This window comes from Halichoeres trimaculatus, unplaced genomic scaffold (assembly GCF_033239565.1).
Source record: "Halichoeres trimaculatus isolate MK-OKI-2021-1 unplaced genomic scaffold, fHalTri1.1 fHalTri1_scaffold_8, whole genome shotgun sequence".
In the NCBI taxonomy this organism is placed as follows: domain Eukaryota; kingdom Metazoa; phylum Chordata; class Actinopteri; order Labriformes; family Labridae; genus Halichoeres; species Halichoeres trimaculatus.
In genome coordinates this window covers 42,973-69,715 of record NW_027437186.1, presented here as the reverse complement: position 1 = coordinate 69,715, position 26,743 = coordinate 42,973, and the positions used below count along the sequence as shown (strand labels likewise).

The window sequence follows — 26,743 nt, the reverse complement described above, 5'->3', positions numbered from 1 at the left end:
CCTGGATTTCTGTTAGTGCAGAATTATCCCACCTAGATGGGACATGCCTCAGTCTGGGCTGGTCAGTGAACAGTCAGCTCAGGTCTGGGTCATCAGCGGTCTCTACCTGAGTCAGACACCTCTAAATCCTCTGAACAGGATCACAAGGAGTTAAACTTCCTGTTCACGGCTGTTCACACTCTCTGAGGCCGGAATCCAGAAACAAAGATTCTGATTGGTCACTTCAGCTCGTCCCAGGCGGAGACCCTGAGGAGTTCTCTGTGTCAGTCTACAGGACTGCTCGTGTGACAGGCTGGATGAGGCGTCCTTTGGTTGAGACAGAGGAGGAGACATCATCCTGGACTCTGTCTTTCCTAACCTAATGTGTTTTGGTATCAGAGATACCAAAGTTTTTTTTAAGGTTTTATCCAGATGTCTGCTTCATCTCGTCCAAACACAACCCTGATAAAGATTGGGCTTGGAGGCCTTAGTGTAAACTTGAGGTTGGGATGGGGACACTCTGTGCCCGTACTTGCTCTGGTGCAGGCTACGCATTGCGCGGCTCTCGCGGTCACTGAGGCAAAAACTCAAGCATGGGAGAGGTTTGGTAAGGCCATGGAAAAAGATTTTCAGTTGGTGCTGAAGAAATTCTGGCAAACAGTTCGTAGGCTCAGAAGGGGAAAGTGTCCCTCTGTCCACACTGTTTACAGTGGGGATGGGGAGCTGCTGACCTCAACTGAGAGTATAGTTGAGGTCACGTCTCTGCAACATTGCATGAACATCGGAGACAGTGCCTCTGGATTGGCAGACTGGGGTGGTGGTTCCCCTTTTTAAGAAGGGGGACTAGAGGGTGTGTTCCAACTACAGGAGAATCACACTCCTCAGCCTCCCTGGTAAGGTCTACTCCAGGGTGCTGGAGATGAGAGTCCGACGGATATGACGAATATAGTTTTAATCCTGGCCTTGGGACATAGGACCAGCTCTATACCCTTGCAAGGGTGCTAGAGGGTGCATGGGGGTTCGCGTAACCAGTCCACATGTGCTTTGTGGACTTGGAAAAGGCTTTTGACCATGTCCCCTGAGGTATCTTGTGGGGCGTTCTCCATGAATATGGAGTCGATGGCCTGTTGTTACGGGCCGTTCAGTCTCTGAATTTTTGGAGTGAGAGCTTGGTCCATATTGCCAACAGTAAGTCAAACTCGTCCCCAGTCAGGGTTGGACTTTGCCCGGGCCCTTTGTCACCGATTCTGTTCATTACTTTTATGCTCAGGATTTTGTAGGGGCAGTCAAGTGGCGAAGGGAGTCAGGTTTGGGGGTCTCAGGATCCTATCTCTGCTTTTTGTAGATGATGTGGTCCTGTTGGCCTCATCGAACACTGACCTCCAGCTCGCACTGGGGGGGGGGGTTTGCAGCTGGGATGAAGATCAGCACCTCTAAGTCTGAGGCCATGGTTCTCAGTCTGAAAAGGGTGGACTGCCCACTCCAGGCTGGGACAGAGTCTTTGCCCCAAGTGGAGGAGTTCAAGTATCTCAGGGTCTTGTTCATGAGTGAAGGGAAAATGGAGCGAGAGATTGACAGAAAGATTGGGGAGGCGTTGGCAGTGATCTGGACAGCGGTGTGTTGTGGTGAAGAGAGGGCTGAGCCACAAGGCAAGGCTCTCAATTTACCAGTCAATCTACAGTCCAACCCTCACCTATAACCACGAGCTGTGGGTCGTGACTGAAAGAACAAGATTGCGGGTACAAGCGGCTGAAATGAGTGTCCTCCGTAGGTTAGGGTTACACAGCTTACCTGCAGCAAACACATATAACCACAGCCTTTGGTCCCCACAGGAAGTCATAGAGCCATTGAGTGCTGTGGACACTTTCTGTTTTCCTGATCACAGTTTACAGTTTCATTTAGCAGATGCTTTTGTCCACAACACAAGCAAGAATTTAGAAGGAAGTTAGTGTGACAAAATGCTACAAATTATTTGGCTGTAGCTGCTGCCATTAAGTGACAAAAGAAGTATTTCTTTGTTGAATAATATGTCCATAACCAACCACACTTAATTGCTGCAGCACTATAGTTCAACCTTCAGCAAGATTGCTAAATAAACACCAAGAGCTGGGTCTTAGACCTTCTGACTCATTCTACCCCCGAGGAAAAAGAGGAGAAGGGTCAGCTTAAGGGCCAAAGTGTTTCCTGAACAGACGAGTCTACTGACATCTCTTAATAGTATAAGGAACTCTGTGGTCTGTATAGAGTTAGGTAATTGATTCACCATTGGGTAACAACAGAGGAGAAGAGTCTGGCGAGAGATTTAGAGCCGCGCTGGGCTGGGCGCAACAGCTGCTTTCACAAGCAGAGCGTAGAGGGCAAAAGGAGTGTAGACTTGGATGAGGCACCTCAGGTAGGCAGGAGCTCTTCTTGTCAGTGTTTTGTACGCCAGAGGAAGAGATTTGAATTTGATTGGAGCTGCTACTAGAGTAGTCTCTGAGGGCCTCTGGAAGTCTCTGTGGGCATTTCCGCTTTTTCCAAAGATGTGCTTGTTATGTACGACTGTATGTTTCTAACTTCCTTGTAGGTGTGTGTGTGTGTGTGTGTGTGTGTGTGTGTGTGTGTGCGTGTGCGTGCGTGTGTGTGTTTGCATGGACTGGTCCTGTGGCTGACTGATAGCATTCAGCACTCCAAGTACATGAACAGCAAGTTCCTTGAAAGATCAGGACCTGGATCTCCCCAAAGTCCTTTCTGTGGACTCTTGAGGGCCTGAGTCCTGCTGACGTATTAATCTGAAAAAAGTGTTCTGGTTAATGTCCTCCATGTCCTCCATGTCCTCCATGTATATGACTGACCCTCTGATGAATGGATAAACCATTGGATGTTGTCGATGTTTTTGAACGTAGCTGACATTCTTCTATGCAGCTGAGTGTCTGCTCTCCTCCTACCGTGGGTAGTGCTTGGTGTGCTGCAGGTTTTCACTCTCTGACCTCAGGGAGCTCTTCTCACACGCTGATTACAAAACAGACCAGCTGCTTCTTCAAAAAGTCTGTTCTGGAGGGGAGGAGCAGCTTCTTTCTGATAAGGTTCACAGCCTTTAGAGTAGACCTACAGAGAGGAATTTAACATGGGTACAATGTGTGGAAGAAAGAGCCTTCAGTAGTCTGCGCTTTAAGGGTTTAGCTAGGAGAATAACAAGCAATGTAGACTACGGCTACCTTATTTGGATGTTGACCGATGGTGGATCCATCATTTCTGATGCAGTCAGGGCAGTCAAGAAATCTGAGCACTGATAGTCTTGTCTTGATAGTCATTGTGCCCCCCCAGTCTGAAAGTCTGGACACGCCCCTGCACAGAGGTACAGTGTGGTATGAATTCTTTCAGGTTTGATCTCTGAAAGCTGGAGGAAAAGTCCTCTGCTGATTTTTAAAGAATGAGAGGAAAACAGCAAAACTATAACTTCTGTCCCAAAGAGAGCAGAAAGGTGAGTCCTGGACAAGCGGGAGAAGGAATAGCGATCACATGCTGTGTGCGCGAGTGAACTCAGCGTAAGCACCGCACCGATCATCATCACAGGCTCCACAAGCTGATCAGGATGAAGTTTAAAGCGAATATAAATCACAGAGTGACAGGGGCCCTTCTGCTTGTGCTGACTTTATACACAGAAAACATGCATCTGTAAACATTAGCCACGTTTACATGAGGAGTTTTTTGTCTTTCTGAATGGAATCTTTCTGAATGACTTTTCCGAAAACAACAGTAAACATGGAAAGGAATATTCCAATCTCTGGTCTACATGCGCCGCTGTAATCAAGCAGAATACTCAATGGGGCATGCGCAGAAAAACGTAAACATCACGTGATTCATCAAAGATGGAGGATGACAGTTTTATTTTTTTTATCACGGTATTGCAATACTCTATATTGCGAGTGTCTGTCCAGTCTTGAAATTATGTTCATTTCTTCAAAGTTTGGATAAAAAGCAAACTTTCCTCCAGTGCTGACGGCTCGCTGCCATTTTTAGAGTTGAGGAACGTCTCTAGTTGTGTCTTACGTCATATCTGAGCACGCGCTGAAAGAACGCACCCTGACAACTTTCTGTCTGAGTGGACACATGATACCTCAATCGATTTGGGGAAAGGAATATTCCACCCCTGTGAAACTGATTAAATGTCCATTCAGATTGGCTCTTTTCTCTTGGAATGAGGTGTATACAAAGGTTAAATTCTTTCTGTTTGAGCAAATAAACCGAATGCAAGCTGAATATTTGGGTCCATGTATACGTGCTACTGATGAATGATCAGGGTCAGCGTGGAATTGTTTTTCTCCAGTAACCGTGCGTCTTGTGCGCATCGGAGCAGAACTCCGCTGTGCTTGATGCTGAGAGCTGTGAACAGCAAATACCCACCAGAGCTCTGTCTTTTATCATTTTAGTCTGTGATATGAGCCAACCATGATGGTGAGTCCGTTCACATGAGAACACAGAGAGATGATTCGCTTCTGAAAGATAACTGTTTGATTCCAGGCAGCGTCAAAAAATGTTTGTGGCATTCTGAAAGTTTCAGTTGCATACAAGAGCCATGTGCAATGTAATTTGGGTCTGAAACATTAAAAAAAATAAAAGATCATAATTCAGAAGGCATGGCAGCTTTTACTTTGTTGTGGCGGTGTGCCACGATCCTATACATGTAGCGGAAACTCAGCCATGCGATGCGTCCTGAGAACACTTTTTTTAAATAAAGATTGAACATGAAGGACTGAACTGAATACAAGAGAAACATGTTGGAGGCTCCACAGTCACTAAACACGCTGTGGTCCAACCTCTTTTAAAGAAACCAAACCTTGATCCCACTGATTTTAACAATTTTAGACCAATGTCAAAACTTCCCTTTTTATCCAAACTTTTAGAGAAGGTGGTTTCTACACAGCTTTTAAGTTTTATGTCTGATAATAACCTCTGAGAAATCTCAGTCTGGTTTTAGAGCAGGTCACAGCACTGAGAAGGCCCTCAGAGTGACCAATGATCTTCTTTTAGCAGCAGACAGAGGGGAGGGCTCAGATTTAACTCTTTTAGATCTCAGTGCAGCCTTTGATACTGTCGACCACACCATTTTAATTGAGCGTCTTAAAAACTGGGTGGGTATCAGAGGCACTGCACTTAGCTGGTTTCAGTCTTGTCTTTTAGAGCGAACCTTTGCGGTCACCATAGGCAACCACAGCTCCTCTTCTGCTGCCGTTGCCTATGGTGTACCGCAGGGTTCTGTTTTAGGTCCAATTTTATTTTCCATTTACATACTGCCCCTTGGCCATCTAATTCAGCGCCACAAAGTCTCCTACCACGGAGATGACACACAGATATACCTTCCTCTGAGACCCGAGGACCCACAGGGCCTGGCTGCTGTCATGGACTGCCTCAAGGACATCAACAGTCGGATGGCAGAAAACTTTCTTCAGTTAAATAATCCTGTTTTCATCCCTTTTTTGATTGCATTTCCTATTCTTGCTGATTTTATTTTTCTTATGTTTGGTCCTCGTGGTCTCTTTTTAGGCTGCATGGTTCTTGTATTGTCTGGGTTCCTATAAAGTACTATAAATTATGGAAAGGACCTTTTCACCTCATATCTTTTTACATTGTCTCTCTCTGTTAGTCTTGATTTAAGCTGTACTTTTTGTTTTTACTTTATTGTGCCAATTTTCTGTTTGTGTTTTAATATTTTGTGCTGAATGCTTGTCAAAGCACTTTGTAAACTATGTTTTTAAAAGTGCTCTACAAATAATAGAATTATTAAATTAAAACTATAATTACTAAATTACAGCATCTATAACATGTTGCAACGTTTTTATTTTTACATTATAACATCCCCACCCCACAAAAATCAAACTATTTTGAAAAAGCTTTGGCGGGCCATTCGCAGTACCTTGGTGACCCACCAGGGGGCCACGGCCCACAGGTTGGGAATCACTGGGCTATGTCATTTTACCATATCACTTATTCAAATTTTATTTTATTTATATTCCGTGTCCTACAGACAAAGTACTCCATCTTTAGACTCACCTTTCCAGTGGAGGTCTCTCCCCTCTCATTCCCTGTGCTCCTCTGCTCTGACTCCTACAGATCAATAAGGATGGCGGTGTGACTATTGTTGTATCATTATCATTATATTCATCATAATAATATAATAATAAAATAATAATAACTTAAATCTATATAGCGCATTTCAAAGAACCCAAGGTATAATAATCAATAATCATAAACTACTGTTAGCAGGGGGCTGGAGTCAATTGTTAACTACCATCAGTGATAAATACTTACTTTTTTGAAAAACTTCCTGATATCCATTCTTTATTGATGGCTTAGAGAAAGACTTCTTGGGCCGGTTTCCCATTCAGGGATCAAGCATAGTCTAAGATTAAACCAGGACTTATCAAAACAGCTTTCTGAGACATGGATTAGAATAGTATCAGGCTAGTCTTAGTCTTGAGTTAAATAATCTCCTTTCTTGAAGGAAGTCTAGAGCTAATCCAGGTCTAAATGGCAGCTTTATTTAAACCTGGCCAGGGGCAGGTTGAACTTCAGATTAAAGGCTGGATGCTCCACTGTGCATGGTCAACATGGATTATCTTGACTACATCAATGATGTTGGAAGACCACCACCAAGACCAGAAAGAAGATTTCTCAGAGACAGAAGTAACCTGCTGAATGAATTTGATGATACAGGTTTCCGTGATTGTTTCCGTATCTACAAAAACAATGCAGCTGAAATAATTTGTTTGCTTCAGAAAAAGATTTCATGTAAGTCAGCAAGAGGAACTCCTATACCTCCTTCTTTACAAGTACTTGTGACCTTGAGGTTTTTGGCTTGTGGAACTTTCCATGGTGAAACAGCAGATTTGAGTGGTGTGAGTGAATCCAGTGTTTTTTGTAACAATACAGGGGCATTGTTTCAAAAAACACTGATGTTTTGCAGCTGCTGTTGTTTCATGTCTCTTTCCATCTCTTTGATTGATAACTCCACTTGAAGGATTCTCATCTTCAGTTCATGTTCTTCTTTTAACTGTTGCATTTTGCACTCATGAAACTCCAGAGCAAGTTTCTCATGAAAAGTCAGCCTTTTCACTCTTGCCGTGCTGCCAGGAATGGAGACACTGGGTGCTGCTGCCTCGGGTGCAGAGGTCAGATGTTTCTGACTCTGCTCTGGCTCCTCTGACATCACACCCAGGTCATCTTGTTCCAGAGAGAATTTCAATATTAGACATACAATTTTAGAGGATGAACTTCAACATCTTCAGAAGTAGTAATAGAAGCCCTGACAGGATTTTTTTAAATTTAATTCTATTATTATTTAGAAAGCAAAAGATACCATTTAGCTTATCTAAGCAGGATAAAATACCCTCACACACATTGTAACAAATGAGTTTTGCTGCGTTTCCCAACCTGAACTGTCCAGATGATCATCATCTGGGATACCTTCCAAAGTTGTTGGCTTCCAATCATCCCAGTCAATAAATCTCTGAGGTCATCTATCTGTGGTCATCTATCTGTGGTCTGTGGTCTAACTGGGGGTCCTCCACCTGTCTTGGAATACTCCCTACGAGCAATGGCTGTTGTTTTCTTTAGCTGTATTTTAATGTTTTCCTACAGGACCTTTACAAGGCAATACAAACATGTGTGAATGTGCCTCATATGAGTCAACATATTTTTCATATGCTCTGATTAGTTCAATTAGACCACCATAAATCCTATAATTAAATCTTACCTGTAGTTGGTGGGTGGTCCTGCTGGTTACTGTTTCATTTGAGTAATATTCATTCACAATTGCAGTCCATGCATTCGTTTTTAAGTTCTGTGGTTGAATCATGATCTTTGTCTTCAATTATAGGATGTTTTGAAATGATTTCCTTCAAAAGTATCTCCTCTCTTTCACTGAAGTTTTTGGGTCGCTTTCTTCTTCCTTTCTCCATGTTCAATCAGACACCAAGCTCCTGTTCCATACACACAGACTGCTAAAATTTATAGTAGGAAAATTCCGCCTCAGGTTTTCAGAGCAACCCCACCTTTGCACCATGTGCAGATTGTTAATCTAATTCAGCTTCCAACACATGATCTGTCTAGTCCTTGATTACCTTAGTCACATACTCCATAGTCTGGAACTAGTTAATTCGAAGTTAAGTTACAACTCAGAAAGCAATGGGATTAGTGGGGATTAAGTTAGACCAGATTAGCTTAGTCCTGGCTTTATTTAAACCCTGAACAGGTAACCGGCCCCTTGTGTCTTCCTTTACTCCTGAGTCCATGACAAGAAGACAGACTCCATCCTTTGGACTGTCCGTCCAGTAACAAGGAAGAAGAGAATATGAAAGTCTAGCCTGTCTCTGCCTTATCAGATAAACTCTTCAGCCCTCCAAACAGTCTTTTGTGCTCTTGGTGAGTTGTTTTTGCCTCATTAGTTAAGCTACTATCAACTACTACTACTATCAAAGTGTTATCTCCTTCCACTACTAAAAAGAGCCTTTGTTTCGTAACTTTCGTTGTCCTAGTACCGCGATGGTTTTCGTGAGATATTACGTTCTCGGACGGGTCGACTCTTTTGAACAGCGCTTTTCAGTGAACAAAAAGAAACAATTTGCCGTTCTGTGTCAGCCCTTTGTTTGCAGGCCATTACTGAATACGAATTATACCATGGTCAGTGAGAATTCCGATGTCAACTGGCGTGCATTAGATTGGTCTAATGCACGCCAGTTGACAGTTAGTTAGGCAAGTTAAATCACCATTGTATCACGCCACTATGCGCGTTACCGTAGCAACGCGTCACACACATTTCAACGTATGTGAGGGCAGCCTGCGCTCCTACTGGGCCCCATCTCCATAAAGCCTGGCTCACACTACAGGATTCTGCCCGATTTAACCCAGATTCGGTCCTCCCCACAATCAGGGAAGAAATCTGGTCGGGGACTAAAATCAGCCCCGACGTTCAGCCAAGATTATCTTCTAGTGTGAGCGGTGGACAGATTAATCTTTAGCCCCACGATCGTCTCACAGACTCTTCGGAGCCGCCCCGATAATTTTCAAACTTGTTTGATATTTATCTGGATGATTACAACATTCATTCTCACTGAGGATGACAACAGACAATTAGAAAGAGCCACAGAGACCGGACAACAGACAACACACGCAGGCTGAAAGTGAAACTGAAGGCTCCGGGTCAGCTGACTGCACCCTCCACTGGCCCACTCGAGCCAGTTCAATAATTTAAAAAACTTTAAAAATAACACAAAACCACGCCATTTTCATACAGTAGCAAACTGTTGTTTTATCAGATCACGCCATTATTGGCTGATACAGCAACAGTTTCACCTCTGTCCCTCTGCATGCAGAGTAACACCACTCCGCTCCGCGTCGTGGTGTTCCCACTCCACGTCCTGTCTTAGAACAGTCTCATGCACACTTCCTCATTGTTTAATCCTTACTTGCCTGCACATTACAGAACAAACACCTCACTCATAACTGTGAATCAGTTCTTGCTCACCGTTAATTTGAAAAAGCTATTTAAAAGACTCGACTCGTCCACGATTTCACATCTCCCACGAAAAACCACAGCACTGCTGATACTGTTAAATCAGAGAGCTTTAAGTGATGGGGCAGATCAGAGTTAAATAAACACTGTTCAGTCAGCAAGTGCTCTGCTGTTTCTGTGGGCTGTGCTGGCAGGGAAAAGCTGCTCCGTATAAACCTGATTATTCATCCTCCATTCATCCTCAGCCTCACCCAGAGAAACCACAAGAGGAGCCGATCATCTCATATATCCCACACTTTGTCACACTCTGCCAGAGGTGTGCACAGGAGGGGGGGGGCAGTGGGGGAGGCCGCCCACCTTTGCCCAATTGTTGAAAGAGACACACTCACTATAGTGCCCTCTTGGAAACAAAACAAACAATAAATTGCCCTCACCTGGGCGCCCTCTTGAGTCAAGGCTTGTGTTAAACTGACCCCCTGGGAGCCCAAATGTGTGCTAACGTACCCACCAGGATGTAAAAACACTGAACTGTTCTCTTGGGGGCTAAAGCTGGGGCTAATGCACTCTTGAAAAACATGCTGGATTTAGCGCCCTCTTCAGTGGTGATTACATCCTGTATGTGCCTTTTTGCCCCCGCCCCTCAAATCTCTGTGCATGCCACTGCACTCTGCATTTACATTAGTGAGTAGATTAAAAAGCCAAAGACTTCCACTTCAGTCCAGATCCTCGCAGTGAGCTTTAGAGAAAATTAGCCCCTCCACAGGTTCCCACAGAGCGGATAAAAAGCCTTAATTCACCACTTCAAAGAACGATAAATCTCATATTTTCCTGGGCAGGAGCTCAAGTGGACCCTGCAGGAAGTTCCCCAGCCTCAGCTTTGTTTGAGTATTTCTAACACAATTTTATCTCAAGCACTCATAAAGCAATAGAACAGCCCCTCAGCTTCTGAAGGGCCCCTGCCCCCTGGGAAACTGGCTCTGCTTTTAGTCTCTTCACTCAAAAATCTGGAGGGGAGCAAAATATCATTTGATTGACGGACATGAGGATCAGGTTTCTCCCAGTGGGAAAGAGGACATATATGACTGCTTCTGGTAACCAGCTTAAAGGGATAGTTCAGTTTTTTTGAAGTGGGGTTGTATGAGCTCTATGTGACCACTAAGGACATTAGATACAGTAGAAAGTTGTCTCCTCTCCCTCAGTAAGACACAAACTGTAATCGATGGTGACGAGGAAATAGACGCTAACAGGGACAGACCGTACCAAATTCAAAGGCTATTTTCTCTGCCTACAAGAACTCAAATCAAAAAGTAATACCACAGTTTAAGAGTACGCTACATGAAATATTTTTTAAGTGTATTAAGTCTTCGGAAATATAAACATTTATCTGGACCTAACTAACTCATGTGTCCTTCCACGCAGCGCTAGTGCGCTCCATCCCCCCTCCTCCTTTCAGCTTTAGGGAAAGTAAACAAGCTACGCTTCGAGCCTCGTGTAAGTTTGATCAAGTATCGTAATTCTTTTGTTTGTACTCTAAGGATTGTGAGGCAGCGTAGGAAATTCAAAATAAGTGACTATGACAGCGACTATGAAGTTCCATTCACTTTGGAACCAAAAGGATACCTGTATGAACCGAAGCACGCAGAAGAGGAGCTGCTACAGATGGCGACTGAAAGGAATACAGAGGAAACATCTGCGGACTGTACTGCGTGGAAGGATACATGACCAGATAGTTAGGTCCAGATAAATGTTTATATTTCCGAAGACTTAATGCACTTGAAATATATTTTGTATGTATCGTACTCTTGAACTGTGGTATTACTTTTTGATTGTAGTTCTTGTAGGCAGAGAAAATAGCCTTTGAATTTGGTACGGTCTGTCCCTGTTAGCGCCTATTTCCTCGTCACCATCGATTACAGTTTGTGTCTTACTGAGGGAGAGGAGACAACTTTCTACTGTATCTAATGTCCTTAGTGGTCACATAGAGCTCATACAACCCCACTTCAAAAAAACTGAACTATCCCTTTAACTGGAGCTTCAGAGCTGGGTAGTGGGCTGGAGGATGCTGGTGAATTGAGGCCTGTGGTATCTAAGGAGAAATACACAGGATTACATAAAGTCCTCGGGTTTGAGTTCACGTTGGTCTTCTGATGGTGCATGTGGGCCTCTCATGGTCTAAAGAGAGGATCCATTCCAGATTAGCCATCTGACGTCCACAGAGCGGCTGGAATACATCAGCAGCTCATGAAACCATCTTCACACCAGGTCTGAGCTGTGTGTGGCTCCCGTGTTATGTAATTAGGCTGTCATTGAAGGACCAGGGGTCACCCCAAGCTCCCCTCTGGCAGCGCTGTGCTGCACTGCTGGCTGAAGTTCAGGTATTTCAAGGTCTCTGGTTTCCTCTTTCAGAGTCATTCCTTAGTGTGTGAAAGCATAACAAACCCTCAGCCCAGGTAGACGGGTAGACAGGTAGACAGGTGTCCCTCCTGCCTCTACAGAGCACAGCAGGCTTAGTTATCACCACAGGCAGACATGTCTGACCGCAGGGCTCTGTAATTCAGACACCATGGATTTAAACAGGTTTCAACAAATCTGGATGGAACTGCATTGAATGAGCTATCTTGCCCCTGATCTGGTTCTGCTTTGGTTCTGCAGGACACTGACCACAGGGCAGGCAGGGTAGTGGTTGAGGCTGTGGGAAAAAGATGGCGTTGTCCCCACAAGACGGTCCAGCTCAGAGCTGTTGGTACCAAACTGAATGTGGGAGGTCTGTGTGGGTTTGTTACATACAGAGTTTGGAGCTCTGCTGGTTCAGACTTGGTTGTCTTAAAAAGATTATTTCTGGAAGAGGGTACATTAAAGAACCCTACTCAGCCTGATGCCCTGATCCAGGGTAACAGGATAAACCCTGAGGGAAGGAGAGGATGTGATAAAAGAGGCAGAGGAGTCTGAGGGGGACTTCATGAGCTCCAAGTACATCTCCAGACAGCTACAGGAGGACCACCTGTCCCTAAAACCAGCCATGCCTTTATATGGGCAAAACTTGCCAACAAGTTTGTTCTCAGTGTAAAAACGTTTGTAGTCAGCCTCTAGTGGCTGCTCAAAGAACTGCAGTCTTGAACACTGCGTACTTGGCGGGGGTCGTACCCTGGCTTGTTAATACACCGTTTGCTGTGCTGCGATGATGTATAAATAAAGTTGGACTGAATAAAAGTGAAGGTGATGGGTTAAACACATGGACTTCTTATTTCACCAACAACGTCTTTCCCTTTGTCTGTCATCAGGTAACGTGAACAAAGACGCCGTTCTGGACACTGATGTCGTCCTAACCAAGATGAAGCTATTCAGCCATCTTCATGAGAGGCTCTTAGAAAAGGACGACTCTTCATCCCCCACCTCTGCTGGATCCGTTTCTGAGCAGCGATCCGATCCCACCAAATCCTCTGAGGTAACATCCCACCAACCAGGCATGGAGTCCAGCTCAGACTACCTGTCAGCACTTTTCTCCAACCCCCAGCCCTCCAGGCTCTACAAGTTTGAGTCCGAGGACTCAGGAGTGGAGCTGCCCAGTGGAGCCAATTCCCCCTCCACCCCAACCGGTTCTGAGAAAAGCTTTGTGGTCCACAGTCGAGAGTCCTCCTGTGACTCTGGCACTGTCACATACACTCAGACTTCAGAGAGTCAACAGCAACAAGACACTGTGGGTAACAGCTCAAGGGTTGCAGGGGATCCTCAGGATGATGTGCTCATTCCTGCAGGAGACCTCCACATGAGGGAAGATGTCCATGTAGACCAGGGCCAGACTTCAGGAATTGGCCCTGAGGAGGATGAGGAAGTGTTACAAGAGTATAATACAGAAAGGACATGCTCAGAGGACACAAGCTCAAAAAGACAATCGCCAACCAAGACCTACCAGGACCAGACAGAGACCAGCTCTGAGCCAGAGCCTTGCTGGAGGAGTGGGACCAGTGAGAGCCTGGAGGAGTACATGGACCACTGCTGCAGACTGAGTAAGGTAAAGAGAACCCCCCCCCCCCCCAGACGATCTGCCTCTGTCTGTCTTTGTGTGTGATGAGCTCTGATAGTCTGCCATCACTCTGCTCTGCCTCATCCGTCAGCACGGGCACCCTGAAGGTCTCTGACATCAGGAAACTGGGCCTACATCTAGAAGCTCCTCTATAACCTGTATCTACCCGTAGACTGCAGAGATCATGGGTCCAGTCTCTGGACTGTGAAGGTGATCCCCATGATCGTTCATCTTAAATGAATGGTCTCATCAGGAGGTGAAGATTTGGGAGCTTTGCCATTGGAAACAGCATGAGGCATGAGCACTGTTTGGATGAATATGTTATTTAGAGGAACCATGGATTAGAGATACTCTGGAAACCTGCTGTGCTTCCTCCGGCTGACAGACGGTGTGATGGAGGTGTAATCTTTGGAGTACCTCCCTCACATTTCCGCACAGATCTGTCTTTTATTTCATGTAACTGCACAGTAAAGAGCTGTAGAGCTGGTGTCTGATTCAGTTCGACATGTCAGCCTTGCTCTCTATGACCTCAAACCTAAAGTAGTTTCTTTTCTCTGCCTCATAATTAACATTTCTCGTTAGACGTAACATGAGCCACATTCACCCTACAAGTCTACGAAAATGTCTCAGTTCAAAATGTAACATTTGAAGCTCAGAGGTAAGTTTGGTCTCAGGTGAAGGCCCGTGCTCCCTGTGTTTGTGTGTGCTTCACAGCTGGTAATTAGCTCCTTCAGACCTGAGTCAGACTCCCACTGGATGAGCCACAGTGTTATTTATGCTCCCTGTCATCAGCTCCTCCAGCCTCCGTGTCACCAGATGATCACATCACTGTGACTGACAGTCTGTGGTTTCCTGGAGGTGTTGTAAACACCTGGATCAGTCTTTATCTCTGCACTGATGGCTGGATGTAAAACCTTGTGTCGTCTGCTCCTCCTGTGGAGACATGAACCAAGAGAGCCACCGTATCATCCACGGAGATGGGTGAGGGCGTTCATTCACCTCCAGGAAAAACAGTCATCTCCTTGTTCACACACAGATGGAGCACCTGACAGGTGTGGGAGCTGCAGAGTCATAATCACCTGTTTGATGTTCCTGAAAGCATCTGGCTCAGGAGCTGAGGCTGTCTGTCATCATGTCACACGACCCTCAGTTTCTGCGTGAGCAACTGCTGCTGTCTAGGAGCTTGGTGGAAACAGGGCTTTAATGACGAGCCACGGCCCAGATGGAGGAAAATTTTAAACTAACACAACGGCTGTGTCCGAAATCACTCCCTATTTATAATACAGTGCACTATATGGTGAATATAGTGCTGTAGTGCTGTAATGCTGTAGTGCTGTCTGAAATCTGAGTGAGCATGGTCATTCACTATAAAGTCCACTCAATGTTTCCCACAATGCATTTCTTAAAGTAGTGTACGAGCAATGTTCACCATATGAGCAATATATACCATCATGCATTGCAGTTCAAACAGAAGAAATGGCTGATTACATGATTACTGATGAGATAATTACTGATAACATGATTACTGATGACATGAAACAACATCACATCATGTCAGAGAATAACACTTTGTTTAACTCTGGGACCAACGCGTCTCATAACTCCGAGCAGAGAAACAAACAACACAGACGTTAGCCTCTGAAACGTCAATCACGGGTGATGCATTCACTGCACCTGGTTATTCTCAATCAAAGTATAAGTTGCTGTGCTAATATATGGTTTATTTTAGAAATAATTGATTAATAAACATTTTTATTACATTTGACTTGCAGAAAATATGATAAGTATAATGTTGGTTATCACTGACACAAATACTGTTTTGCAGTGTTTGAGAAAAATTAAAACAAATAAAAAATGAAATTTGATTTAGCTAAATGAGTGGACTACAGAGTCCAATACATCTGATTCACCATATAGTGAGTAGTGAGTAGGAAATGAGTGATGATTTCCGACTCAACCAATGTTTTTTTTTTGAAAGATGGTGGAGTTGACCATCTGAGACCGTATGTTTATTCTTTCATGCAACACAGCTCACTGCATCAAACATTGTGGTTTTATCTCCTTTGTCTTTGGTTTCAAAAAGTGCATTTCTAACGTGCACAGTGTCATGCTTCAGCTGTGCTTAGTGAACACATGAAAACAAACTGCACGGGTTTGGACCAGTACTTACATAGTGCTTTCCCAGGCTCTCTGAGCACTCAAAGTGCTGTACATGGCCAGCCCCATTCACAAACTGATGGCAGAGGTTTCTATTGAGAACCATCAGTTTTAACTAGCACACTCACACCCATCCACACTCCACTGACCAACAGGGGTGGTGGCCACTCTTCACCAGGAAAAAGCAGGTGTTGGTCAGCACTGAAGGGATTCATGGCGACCTGCCATTCATGGGTGTGAATAGATGGAACGCCCCTTCAAACTAAAAGGACAGGAGTATTTTTAAGGGGATTTTTTTCCCCTTTTTGGCAGTGACCAACTACCAACAGCTCTGTGACCTACGTATTGAGAGTCACTGGTGTAGAGAATAGTCACACAGTAGTTAAGAGAGTTGAGGCGCTCTTTTGTTTTCTTTAATTTAACTTATTGTTTGTTGGACACGCCTCACTGATAGTTTTGTGCTCAGGTCTTGTTGGTGATGTTGACCCTAATGAGTGACTTGATGTGTGTTTGTACTTTTAGCTACAGATCAGATGAATAAACCCTTCAACCAGCTCTAAGTGCTCTTCAGATGCAGGTATTCCTCCACATTCTTTCCATCTATCCCTCAAAGACTTTTCAAAATATAACCAGGCCTCAAAGGCTTTCCTTAAAGACAAGGCTTTTATTATGTCAGGCACATCAAGGTAACCCAAACACGAGAGGCCGTTTGCTTTGAGACAGGACAAGGGGGAGGGGGCAGCTTTTTCATGGATGTCAAACATCACCTGTTCATCTGTGCGAAGGGCCTGCAGATTTTCTCAGTGATACTGTCAGAGACTGCTGGCCCCTCTTTCCTCTGGGCTGCTCTGCTTGGCGGCCTACCTGGATGCATTGCATAGGTGTCAAATATCTCAAGTTACATACATATTTATCCTTGAAAGGCCCTGCGGCCCTCTGAGGTAATGGTGTGTGGCAGGAGCTTTGCGGGGCCCAGTACAATGGACTGTAAGGGTACATTGCTGACATAATGTAACTCCTGTCCTGCCAGAGGGGAGTCTGAGGCCTAAAGCTGAGGGGAATCACATTTGTGAAATATCAAGGACCCTGTCTAACCCCCCACCCCCCCACCCCACTGAGCTCCTTTCTCTGTGAGCCATGAACCCCTTCATACATGTTGTTGTGAATTTGGGACAAACCCTGTCAGGTCTTGATGCAGCTGAAACGACCTTTGTATCCCAATAATGTCTATTGATTCATATTCTACACAAACCAAGGATCATATCAAATGCCCTACACCCCAGTATATTGGTCAGAGGGAGAATTTTGTAAATCTATATGAGGGAGACCAGGTATGGTTGTAACATGGGGAGAACTGTGACACCACCAATTCCACCAGTCAGGGAGAAGAAAGAAGTCCTACGGTCATTCCAGTATTTACCCGCTCCACCCTGGTCACACATAGTGATTGTCAGGGCTGGAAACAGGTGCATGCAGATTCTATAGAAAAAAAATGATTTTGAGGTCAGAAAGTAAACTTTTGGACTAAGACTATATTTTGTTTAGTACTAATACTATTCCAGATAAAACCTTTTGGTTTATGTCAGAATAATCAGTAGTTTTTCAGGCTAAATGTGACACATTTTCCAATGCTAATTTCAATCCACTGTGCCAATACAGCTAGCTAAACACTGGCTGACAGATGTGGGGTGGGTTGTAACATATCTTTAAAGTGTCAGAACCATCCCCTTATGTACAACTAAGAACATTTTCTTGATTTTAATAATGTTACAGGAAACCAAGGCAGTGGAAAAAAGACTAACAGAGGTGTGCCTGCAGATGATTTTAAAAAAGAATCTGATGAAGTCACAGAGAGCAGTAAGTCAGTCAGATCAGTTACAAAGGCAGATGGGATCTGCCATGGTACTAAAATCACTGCAGAAGCTGAGGGTCCAGTGATGTCCCAGTACACGTTACTGGACTCAGTAATGACCCAGTGTTGGTTACTGGAGCAGCAGCAAGGTTTTCTCTGACATACAGGAGGAAATGTTGAAAAACTAAAAGGCCACTACTCTAAGGTTAGTAATTAAGCTCCTGTTAGATTCTTTTTATTATAGAATTTCTGACTAGTGTTTGTCTCAAAAAATCAGCCATATACACAGTATTATTCTGTATATGTATATATACACATACACACACACACACACACACACACACACACACACACACACACACACACACACACACACACACAACACACACATATGTATGTATGTATGTATGTGTGTGTGTATATATATATATATATATATATATATATATATATATATATATATATATATATATATATATATATATATATATATATATATATATATATGTATATATATATATATATATATATATATATATATATATATATATATATATAATAGAATAGAATAGAAAATACTTTATTTATCCCCGAGGGGAAATTCAGGAGTCACCGCAGCATTTGAGAAAACAAAAGTAAGAAAGAGTATAGAAAGTGCAAAAAGGTCCATAAGAAAATAGATGACGACTTCCCGTCCACCCCTCGTCCACCACTCTCCAGCCCAGCCAGTCTCCACCTCCACAGGGTCCAGGACTGAGCCTCCCCAGCAGTCTCTTCAGTCTCTGTCTCCTGGATCCTCTCTGCTCACAGCAGGCAAAGCTCCTCCAATGTGGTGCCGGCGTCCGATGTCAGCTCCGTCAGGCACGTCCGTGAACAGCACGATGCCGCTGGGTTAGCACAGCTAGCTCGTCCATCCCCCGGGGCTAGATCCCACGTTCCCAACGAGGATGGATGGAAGGACAGGTCCACGTCGTCACCTCCCAGCTCACATCTGAGAACCAGCACGTCGTCCTCACCTCCTCCTCCTCACCTCGAGGGAAATCATCAAGCCCTACACTAGTTAGCATTGACATGCTACAGGCTGCTAACAGCTAATTTTGCATATAAACAATGCAGCCATGGTTACATGTAGGATCTCCAGACAAACACAGGAGAAAAGTAGTAAAAAATACAGCCGAAGCCACAAAAAGTTTGGTGTCCGTGACCGACAATGAACCATACAAAGTGATGATCCACTCCAAATACAAAGATTACGAAAAAGAGACGAAAAAAATTACAAGAAACGGACAAAGACGAGAGAGCTGCCGCAACAGGCAGCTACTTGGGTAGCGCCTAGCAACGAAAAAAAAAAAATATATATATATATATATATATATATATATATATATATATATATATATATATATATATATATATATATATATATATATATTCTATTCTATAAAAATACTGCTGTTATGACACTATTTTTCGACTTGGCAGCTGGTACACTTCACTCAGAGATGACATTATCTCTTCTTCCAACTTCCCAGTTCCAAGTTCAATTGAAATGCAGCTGGTACAAACATACAGGAAGTGAGTTATGGTCAGTCACAGACAGAGACATTATTCTGGATTGTTCTGTCTAAATAAAGCCTTTTTCCGTCTTATGGCATCTATTTTTGCCTTTTTTTCTGACTGTTACAACTTCCCTCAGCATGTGTTACAACCGTCTCCAGTAGTGGAGATGGCTGTAACAAAGGACCACCATGTGTGTGACGTCACCTGGTGAGCTCTGTGATACCCATGCAGAGGTTTGAATTGGTGCCATTTGTAGAAGACTAATGTGGGTACTTTGCTTTACAGTTTGAGAACTCTGACTCAAAAATTCAGTGAGTTGGAGGTTCTGAAGCAACAAGTGTTACAACCATACCCAGTCTCCCCCTATACTATATAACTTATTTATAATTACTGCATGTGCTTTAATTTTGATTTTACAATCTCCTCTCAATGTAGCACCTGTAAGAATGTAAAAACAGGCAAAACAATTATTCAAATATAATTGTAAATTAATTCTGGCAGTAAGGGGTTAGACACAATGAGACCCAGACCAGTGCTCTGGAGGTCGGACAACCTGGTGTTTGAGACCTTGTTTTTATAGTTTCAGCCTCAGGTGGTTGTACTAAGAGCTGTTACAGTAACACAATCAGATGGTGTTACACATCTAAATATCTTCCCAACATTAACAGACCCTGTCAGATTAGAATGGTTATTTTTAATCAAGTTATTGAAAGAGCTGTCTGCCTGGTAATTACTGCAATTAATTACTTTCATTTTACGCTAAAAGTTTGACTGTGTCACTATTAATAGTCATTCCTTTTGAAGTTACACTCCTCAAACTACTTCTACTCCTACTCATGAGATAAGATAAGATAATACCTTCAATTTGTCCCACATAGGGCAGTTTACACTGCTTTTCTATCCATTTTTTTTGCTTTGTTTCACTGCTTTTAACCATTTTATTACACATTTTTACATTTTCCACTTTCAGCCTTAGCATTTGAACACATTTGCTGCAAAGAAATGCAGTTTCTCTGGTTGAGAAAGAGGTGCCAAGTGCTGTTCCATCACTAGTTTTACCATTTCAGAATCAGGATAAGAAATACTGTATTAAACCCTGAGGGGAAATTGCATAATTGCCTGATATTTGTAGCCCATTTGAGCCATGTGCGCTAAGTTCCTTTCCAGGTGATGTGGCTAAAGCCCTTAAGGGCTCAGAGTTTAGATTTCAGAGTTCAGGGTTTAGAGTTTAGGTTTGGGGTTGAGGTTACAGGGGGATGTTCTGCCTGACAAACTGTGAAGAAGTGGGGAAGAAATGATTTGATGTGCAGAGTCTGCAGACAGGAGCTATGTATCTGTCCCTCCCTATCTGGAAGCTCTGCACACATCTGGCGGCTCATTCCTTCCCAGCACCATCAGAGATAACAGAAACACTTACAAGTATGGAGGAGAAGGCCTGGGTTCCCATGGTGACTGTAAATGTTATGGCTAAATCATTTTCTTAGTTTCAGGGTGTGAAAAAAAAAAATCATAAAACCAGGAATGACACCTTCTTTTTTAACAGATTTCAGACCGATCAAAGAAACCACCAGGTAACCTGACACAGGAAGAAAAGGATACACAAGGATATACGTCATACTCTGCTAATCAGATCGGGATTAAAAGTCCCTGTAAGGAGTTTCCAAGTCATCTTAAAAAGGTCTCTCTAAAACAGAAGCTAAAGGCCAAACATGAGCTCAAGGCTAAAACACTGCCTAAAGGCTCAAACAGGAGCATTCGTCTCAGGTCAGAGGAGCCATGGAGTTCAACCAGGTGCTCGGAGCTTCATCAGCTTTGCTCCAGAAAGTTGAAAGCGGTTGGGGGAGTTTATCTGAATGGATCAGGTGTGTGCGGGGCTTTTTGAAACCGCATGATGATCCCTGAATACGGCTGATTGTTTAATGTTGCCATTATTCAGCTGGACCTTCTTTAGGGACAATTTCCTTTAGGATCAGGTACTTAGTCTTCACACACTTCACTTGCAGCATATTAAGTGGTCCTGCTGGAGAAGACCTAACAGATTAGTTGTTCCTGACTGTGTTTATCTGCACATACACCGAGGATGCTTGTTGCCAGTCCAGTCATCAGGATCACCTAAGGTATTTCTGGGTCCAGTCCTCCATGCCAACATCAGTACACAGCATGGACGTACAGAGTTTCTTTTTCTAGATCTGCAGTACTGCATGTGTCAGGCGTTCAGATCTTCACATCCCCCTTTCCTCGCTCAGTTTTCATGTGTGACATTATTACCCGTTGAGTCATGGGATCACAGGAAGCTCAGAGGAAGTGCAACTAGGGCGCGTGTGTTTGTTTGTGTGTGCTCACCCATTTCAAAGTGGGTCTGTGCACGCAAAGGCAACATTCCTGAGCCCCGCTCTGTCTTCCCGGCAGTGGATCACTCAGTGGTCTTTGTGGGGCTATGGATAAGATCAGCACCAGCCCTGCTAATGTTACTGTCAGAGGCCAGAACGGCCCCTGATTACACCCACCCCCATCAACTACCACCACTGAGGAAGTGAGGCTCATCTCCTGGAAGGAATACCCCTCCTTATCTTAATTAGCTACTCCAAAATGTTTGGGGGTACGGGGTCTGTGGAGGTCTCATGTCATAGAGGGTCTGTGTAGATCTCATATTGTAGGGCCTGAAGAGGTCTCAGAGATACAGGTAGAGGTCTCAGGATGAGTGAAAACCTAAAGCCCCTGCTTCAGTTCTGGACCTTTCTGGCAAAAGATCCTGTGGAGGAACAGTCCCTAAACAAACTTCAGGGGTTCATGGTCCAAAGCCCTTTGGGTCCCTCTGTTAGAGGAAATGTGTGACGTCAGTCCCCTGGTCTGTTACGGCTCCTGGTCCATTGTTCAGCCTCCCGTGGCCTGGATGGAGTTTAGAGTCAGCTGCCTGGGTAAGAAGGGCGGAAACCCCGACCTGAGCTCACATCCTGCTTTTGTTGGGACACTTTTGGGACTGTTGTTGACTGCATAGATATTTGTTCAGACTGTCCTCTTTATCATGTCTCTGGGGGAACATGAACACCTGCAGCTGCTGGACAGGCAGCTACACAAACACAACACGGCCTGAGCCCTGACAGATTTCCAGAAAGGCAGTCAAACAGCGATAAACTTGGCTGGATGTTGTCTATCAAACTGATCATACCCAGTTTCTTGCCGCCTCTTGAGAGTTTTTGCTTTGAAACAACAGCTTCATTTCTGCCATGGTGCAATAAGAGAAATGAAATGAACAGAGCGCAAGCAGCCAGGAGGTGAACAGGAACAGCAATCTAAAAAATGACTGATTAAAGCTCCGTCCTTTGAAAAGAGTGAGTGTAAAAATTACTTCACGTCTTCTTGTTAACCAACCTTAACCCTTTGTCCTTTCAGGCCCAGCAGGTAAGTGCCAACCCTCTGGGGTCAGGCCTGGGTTACCTGGAGCACATCTGCCAGCTCCTGGAGAAGATCAGCCAGCTGCAGGAGACCAACCTGCAACTGCAGAGGCAGATCTGCTGTTTGCAGAAAGACTGCAGGGTGACCAAGACCAAGAAGGTGAGCCATTGTTGTCTACCAGGTCTTTTTCAGGGCACCGTGGCTGTCTTCGTAGTACCGCTCAGTATCCCTACTCTGCTGCAGGGCCACTCACAGCTCCTTTCTCCCTTTCTGAATTGAGCTGGTCGGCCTCTCCTCTTATGACTGAACCAGTCCTAATTCTCAGGCCTCAGGGTGTGCTCAGAGCATATTGATGCCTTTGGAGTCAGCCCTGTTTGAGTGTTTGTTCAGATGTCTTCATCAGTGTCACATTTCCATCAGAGCTCTAAACTGAGTAAGAAGTCTCTGGTAAGGGAGGGACTGATAGGGCAAACAGTATTCCACAGAAGGAGCTGTTAGTGGACACAGGCCCTGTCAGGACTCAGGCAGTTAGTCTTGTCTAAACCTTACTGACCAGCCCCAACCAGCCCCTGTTACTCAGACACAAACCTGTGTGTGTCCTCTACCTGCCATCCCTTAGATGTAAATCAGTGTGTGTCCTCTTCCTCCCATCCCTTAGATGTAATCCTGTGTGTGTGTCCTCTACCTGCCATCCCTTAGATGTAATCCTGTGTGTGTGTCCTCTACCTGCCATCCCTCAGATGGAATCCTGTGTGTGTGTCCTCTACCTGCCATCCCTCAGATGTAATCCTGTGTGTGTGTCCTCTACCTGCCATCCCTCAGATGTAATCCTGTGTGTGTGTCCTCTACCTGCCATCCCTCAGATGTAATCCTGTGTGTGTGTCCTCTACCTGCCATCCCTCAGATGTAATCCTGTGTGTGTGTCCTCTACCTGCCATCCCTCAGATGTAATCCTGTGTGTGTGTCCTCTACCTGCCATCCCTCAGATGTAATCCTGTGTGTGTGTCCTCTACCTGCCATCCCTCAGATGTAATCCTGTGTGTGTGTCCTCTACCTGCCATCCCTCAGATGTAATCCTGTGTTTGTGTCCTCTACCTGCCATCCCTCAGATGTAATCCTGTGTGTGTTTCCTCTACCTGCCATGACTCAGATATGAACCTGGGTGTGTCCTCTTTCTGCCGTCTCTCAGGATTTCTTCTTGCAGCACTGCAGCTGTGGAGCAGCTGGCCTGGCCTTCCATGACAGCCAGAAGAGAAACCAGAGGAGTGACTGTTTGTCACCCAGTGGAACCCTCTCTGACCTGTCCACCATCCCGGAGGTCACCAGGCATCCTCTTATATGGATCAGGAGAGGTAACAGACCTCATGTATTTACGACAGGGTTTGAGTGGATTTGCTGCAGGAAAAGAGAAGTTTACAGTGTGTCATGTCATGGACCAGTTTCATGTCAGTGATGAGTGTTAAACCTGTGATTCCCTGAAACAGATGGAGTCTCTGTTATATCTGTGTCATGCCTGTTAAACAAGCAGTTGTTGTCCATGTGCAGAGTGTGTGTGTTGGGTGCTGTGCTGTAGTACTTGTTGTGTGCTCTCTCTGCCTTTGTTCCACCTTCATGCCTCAGTAGGTACTGCAGGCTGCTTTTCAGTGTGGTTCGTACAGTACAGTGTGCTGTTCTAGCGGTGAGCGCCAACCACCATAAACAAAAAAAAGCCCCCAACAGATTGAAACATTAGTGCCATGCATTGTTGTGGAAACAGTATGTGAGGTAGACTGGTCTGGTGTAAACTGAGGGGATTCCAGAACCAGGTCATCATCCTGGTGTTTTCTGGCGTATTGCAGATCCATTCCTTTCTCCCAGACTACATTTAGACCAGACCTGTACATATCTAGCTGGGCTGTGTGTGTGTGTGTGTGTGTGTGTGTGTGTGTGTGTGTGTGTGTGTGTGTGTGTGTGTGTGTGTGTGTGTGTGTGTGTGTATGTGTGTGTGTGTGTGTGTGTGTGTGTGTGTGTGTGTGTGTGTGTGTATGTGTGTGTGTGTGTGTGTGTGTGTGTGTGTGTGTGGAATGGTATGCCACGGTTCTTCCTCCGATGGGTCTGAAACTGGATCTGGAGAAGAGGTTGAGCTTGGGGCTGGAGCTAAGTTCAACAGGAGGAGGAGGAGGAGGAAGGGGTGACTTTCCCTGAGTGGGGGTTAATCTCACTCTGGGCCGAGCTTTGTTTGGAAATGTCAGCCACAGAGTGGAGGACGGGGGGACAAACATCAAAGATGTTGTCAGCTGCAGTCAGAGAGAAGAGCCAGGAGCATGTGACAGGCTTATCTTACACAAAAAGAAAAACTGTTCAGTGGTCTACCTAGCAAGATCTTCAGTCTGTAGGGGTGCCTTCTACACTGCCTGGCCAAATAGAAGTCGCTACCAAAAAAAAGGTCACTCACTCTAATATCTAGTTGGACTGCCTTGAGCTTTGATTACAGCTCACATTCACTGTGGCATTGTTTCAATAAGCTTCTGCAATGTCACAAGATTTATTTCCATCCAGTGTTACATTAATTTATCACCAAGATCTTGAATTGATGATGGAAGAGACTGACCATGATGTAAAGCCCTCTCCAGCACAAAGATTGTCAAAGGGGTTAAGGTCTGGACTCTGTGGGGGCCAGTCCATGTGTGAAAATGAGGTTTCACACTCCCTGAACCACTCTTTAATACAGTTTGAGCCCAATGAATCCTGGCAATGTCATCTGGGGACATGGCCGTGCCATCAGGGAAGAAAAACTCCACTGATGATATAACCTGGTCACTCAGTATATTCAGGTGGTCAGCTGACCTCATTCTTTGAGCACAGACTGTTGCTGAACCTAGACCTGACCGACTGCAGCAACCCCAGATCATAGACTGCCCCCACAGGCTTGGACAGTAGTCACTAGGCATGATGGGAGATCTCTTCATCTGCCTCTCTTCTTACCCTGATGGCCCACCACTCTGGAACAGGGTCAATCTGGACTCATCAGACCACATGACCTTCTTCCATTGCTCCAGAGTCTAATCTGTCTGCTCCCTAGCAAATTAAAGCCTTTTTTCCGGTTAGCCTCACTGATCAGTGGTTTTCTTAAGGCTACACTGCTGTTCTTTCCCAATCTCTCAAGTTCCCCTCACACTGTGCATGTGGAAATGCTCTTGGAAATGATGGGTCCCCACTATCCTTCCAGTTTTTGATAACGTGTTGGACAGTTCTTAACCCAATTTTAGTAGTTTCTGCAACCTCCTAAGATGTTTTCTCTGCTTGATGCATGCCAATGATTTGACTCTTCTCAAACAGACTAACATCTCTTCAATGACCACAGGATGCGTCTTTCCACATGGTTGTTGAAGAAATGAGAAGCAACTCATTGCACCAGTTGGGGTTAAATAACTTGTTACCAGCTGAAAGATAATCACCCATGCAGGAATTATCCATTAGGAGGCTCATACCTTTTGCTTAGTTTAATCCAGGTGGCATTTTTTTTTGGCCAGGCCGTGTATTAAAGTCTGGATCCCTCTTCTACAGGTGGTGCTGAGGCAGCTGCAGCACCCCTTGCTTTTTCTCTGGGTAACTGCAGTTTATAAAAGCAAATAAAACCTGATAGGAACTGGGGAACAGGGAACTTTCAGGAACTGGACACTTGGTTCACAAAGGTTCAGGGAGTGTGGCTCAGAGAGCATCTGATGGTGGCTAACATGTCCCTGTAACTGCTGTTTGTATCGTGTTGCTGAAAGTAACTGGAAAAAGAGTAGAAATGTTTTGAAATGTTTTTCCTACATGTAGAGTTGAGGTTTTAATTCTGTGATACATTAAAATTCAGTTAGTAGCTGGCCCTCAAGTTCATCGTCTGTGGACAATGTGGAATCCCTCTATGTGTTGGTTTATGCAGGAACGGAGTGAAGCTATTGTCGTGTTTCCTCTATCTCTCAGAGTGTGCTGATCAGTACAAACAGTGAGTGCATGTGATGCTGTGCGTGTGTGTGTGTGTGTGTGTGTGTGTGTGTGTGTGTGTGTGTGTGTGTGTGTGTGTGTGTGTGTGTGTGTGTGTGTTTACATGGTCTCTGGAGAGGTGGTGGGGTGAACAGGGGCTAAAATAACAGGCTCACTGAACTCCATCACCATTTGTCACAACAGCTCCCCTCTCAACGTGCCAGCAAACCTCACATCCCACACCAGGCCCAACAGAAACACTGTCCTCACACACTTTTAGACTCTTCTTATGACTTTAACAGCTTGGACAGCTCCCGGGGCCTTTTGATCC

The 26,743-nt window shown here is 44.7% G+C and overlaps 1 protein-coding gene across 1 annotated transcript in view; it reads left to right on the top strand.

The window, feature by feature from the left end:
- Window positions 1-26,743, top strand: part of LOC141795320 (uncharacterized) — a 56,351-nt gene that overhangs the window by 9,373 nt on the left and 20,235 nt on the right. The window contains exons 2-4 of the mRNA XM_074676155.1: window positions 12,754-13,484; window positions 22,459-22,620; window positions 23,651-23,813. Coding sequence (XP_074532256.1) covers window positions 12,754-13,484; window positions 22,459-22,620; window positions 23,651-23,813 — 1,056 coding nt within the window. The remainder of the gene's footprint in view (window positions 1-12,753; window positions 13,485-22,458; window positions 22,621-23,650; window positions 23,814-26,743) is intronic.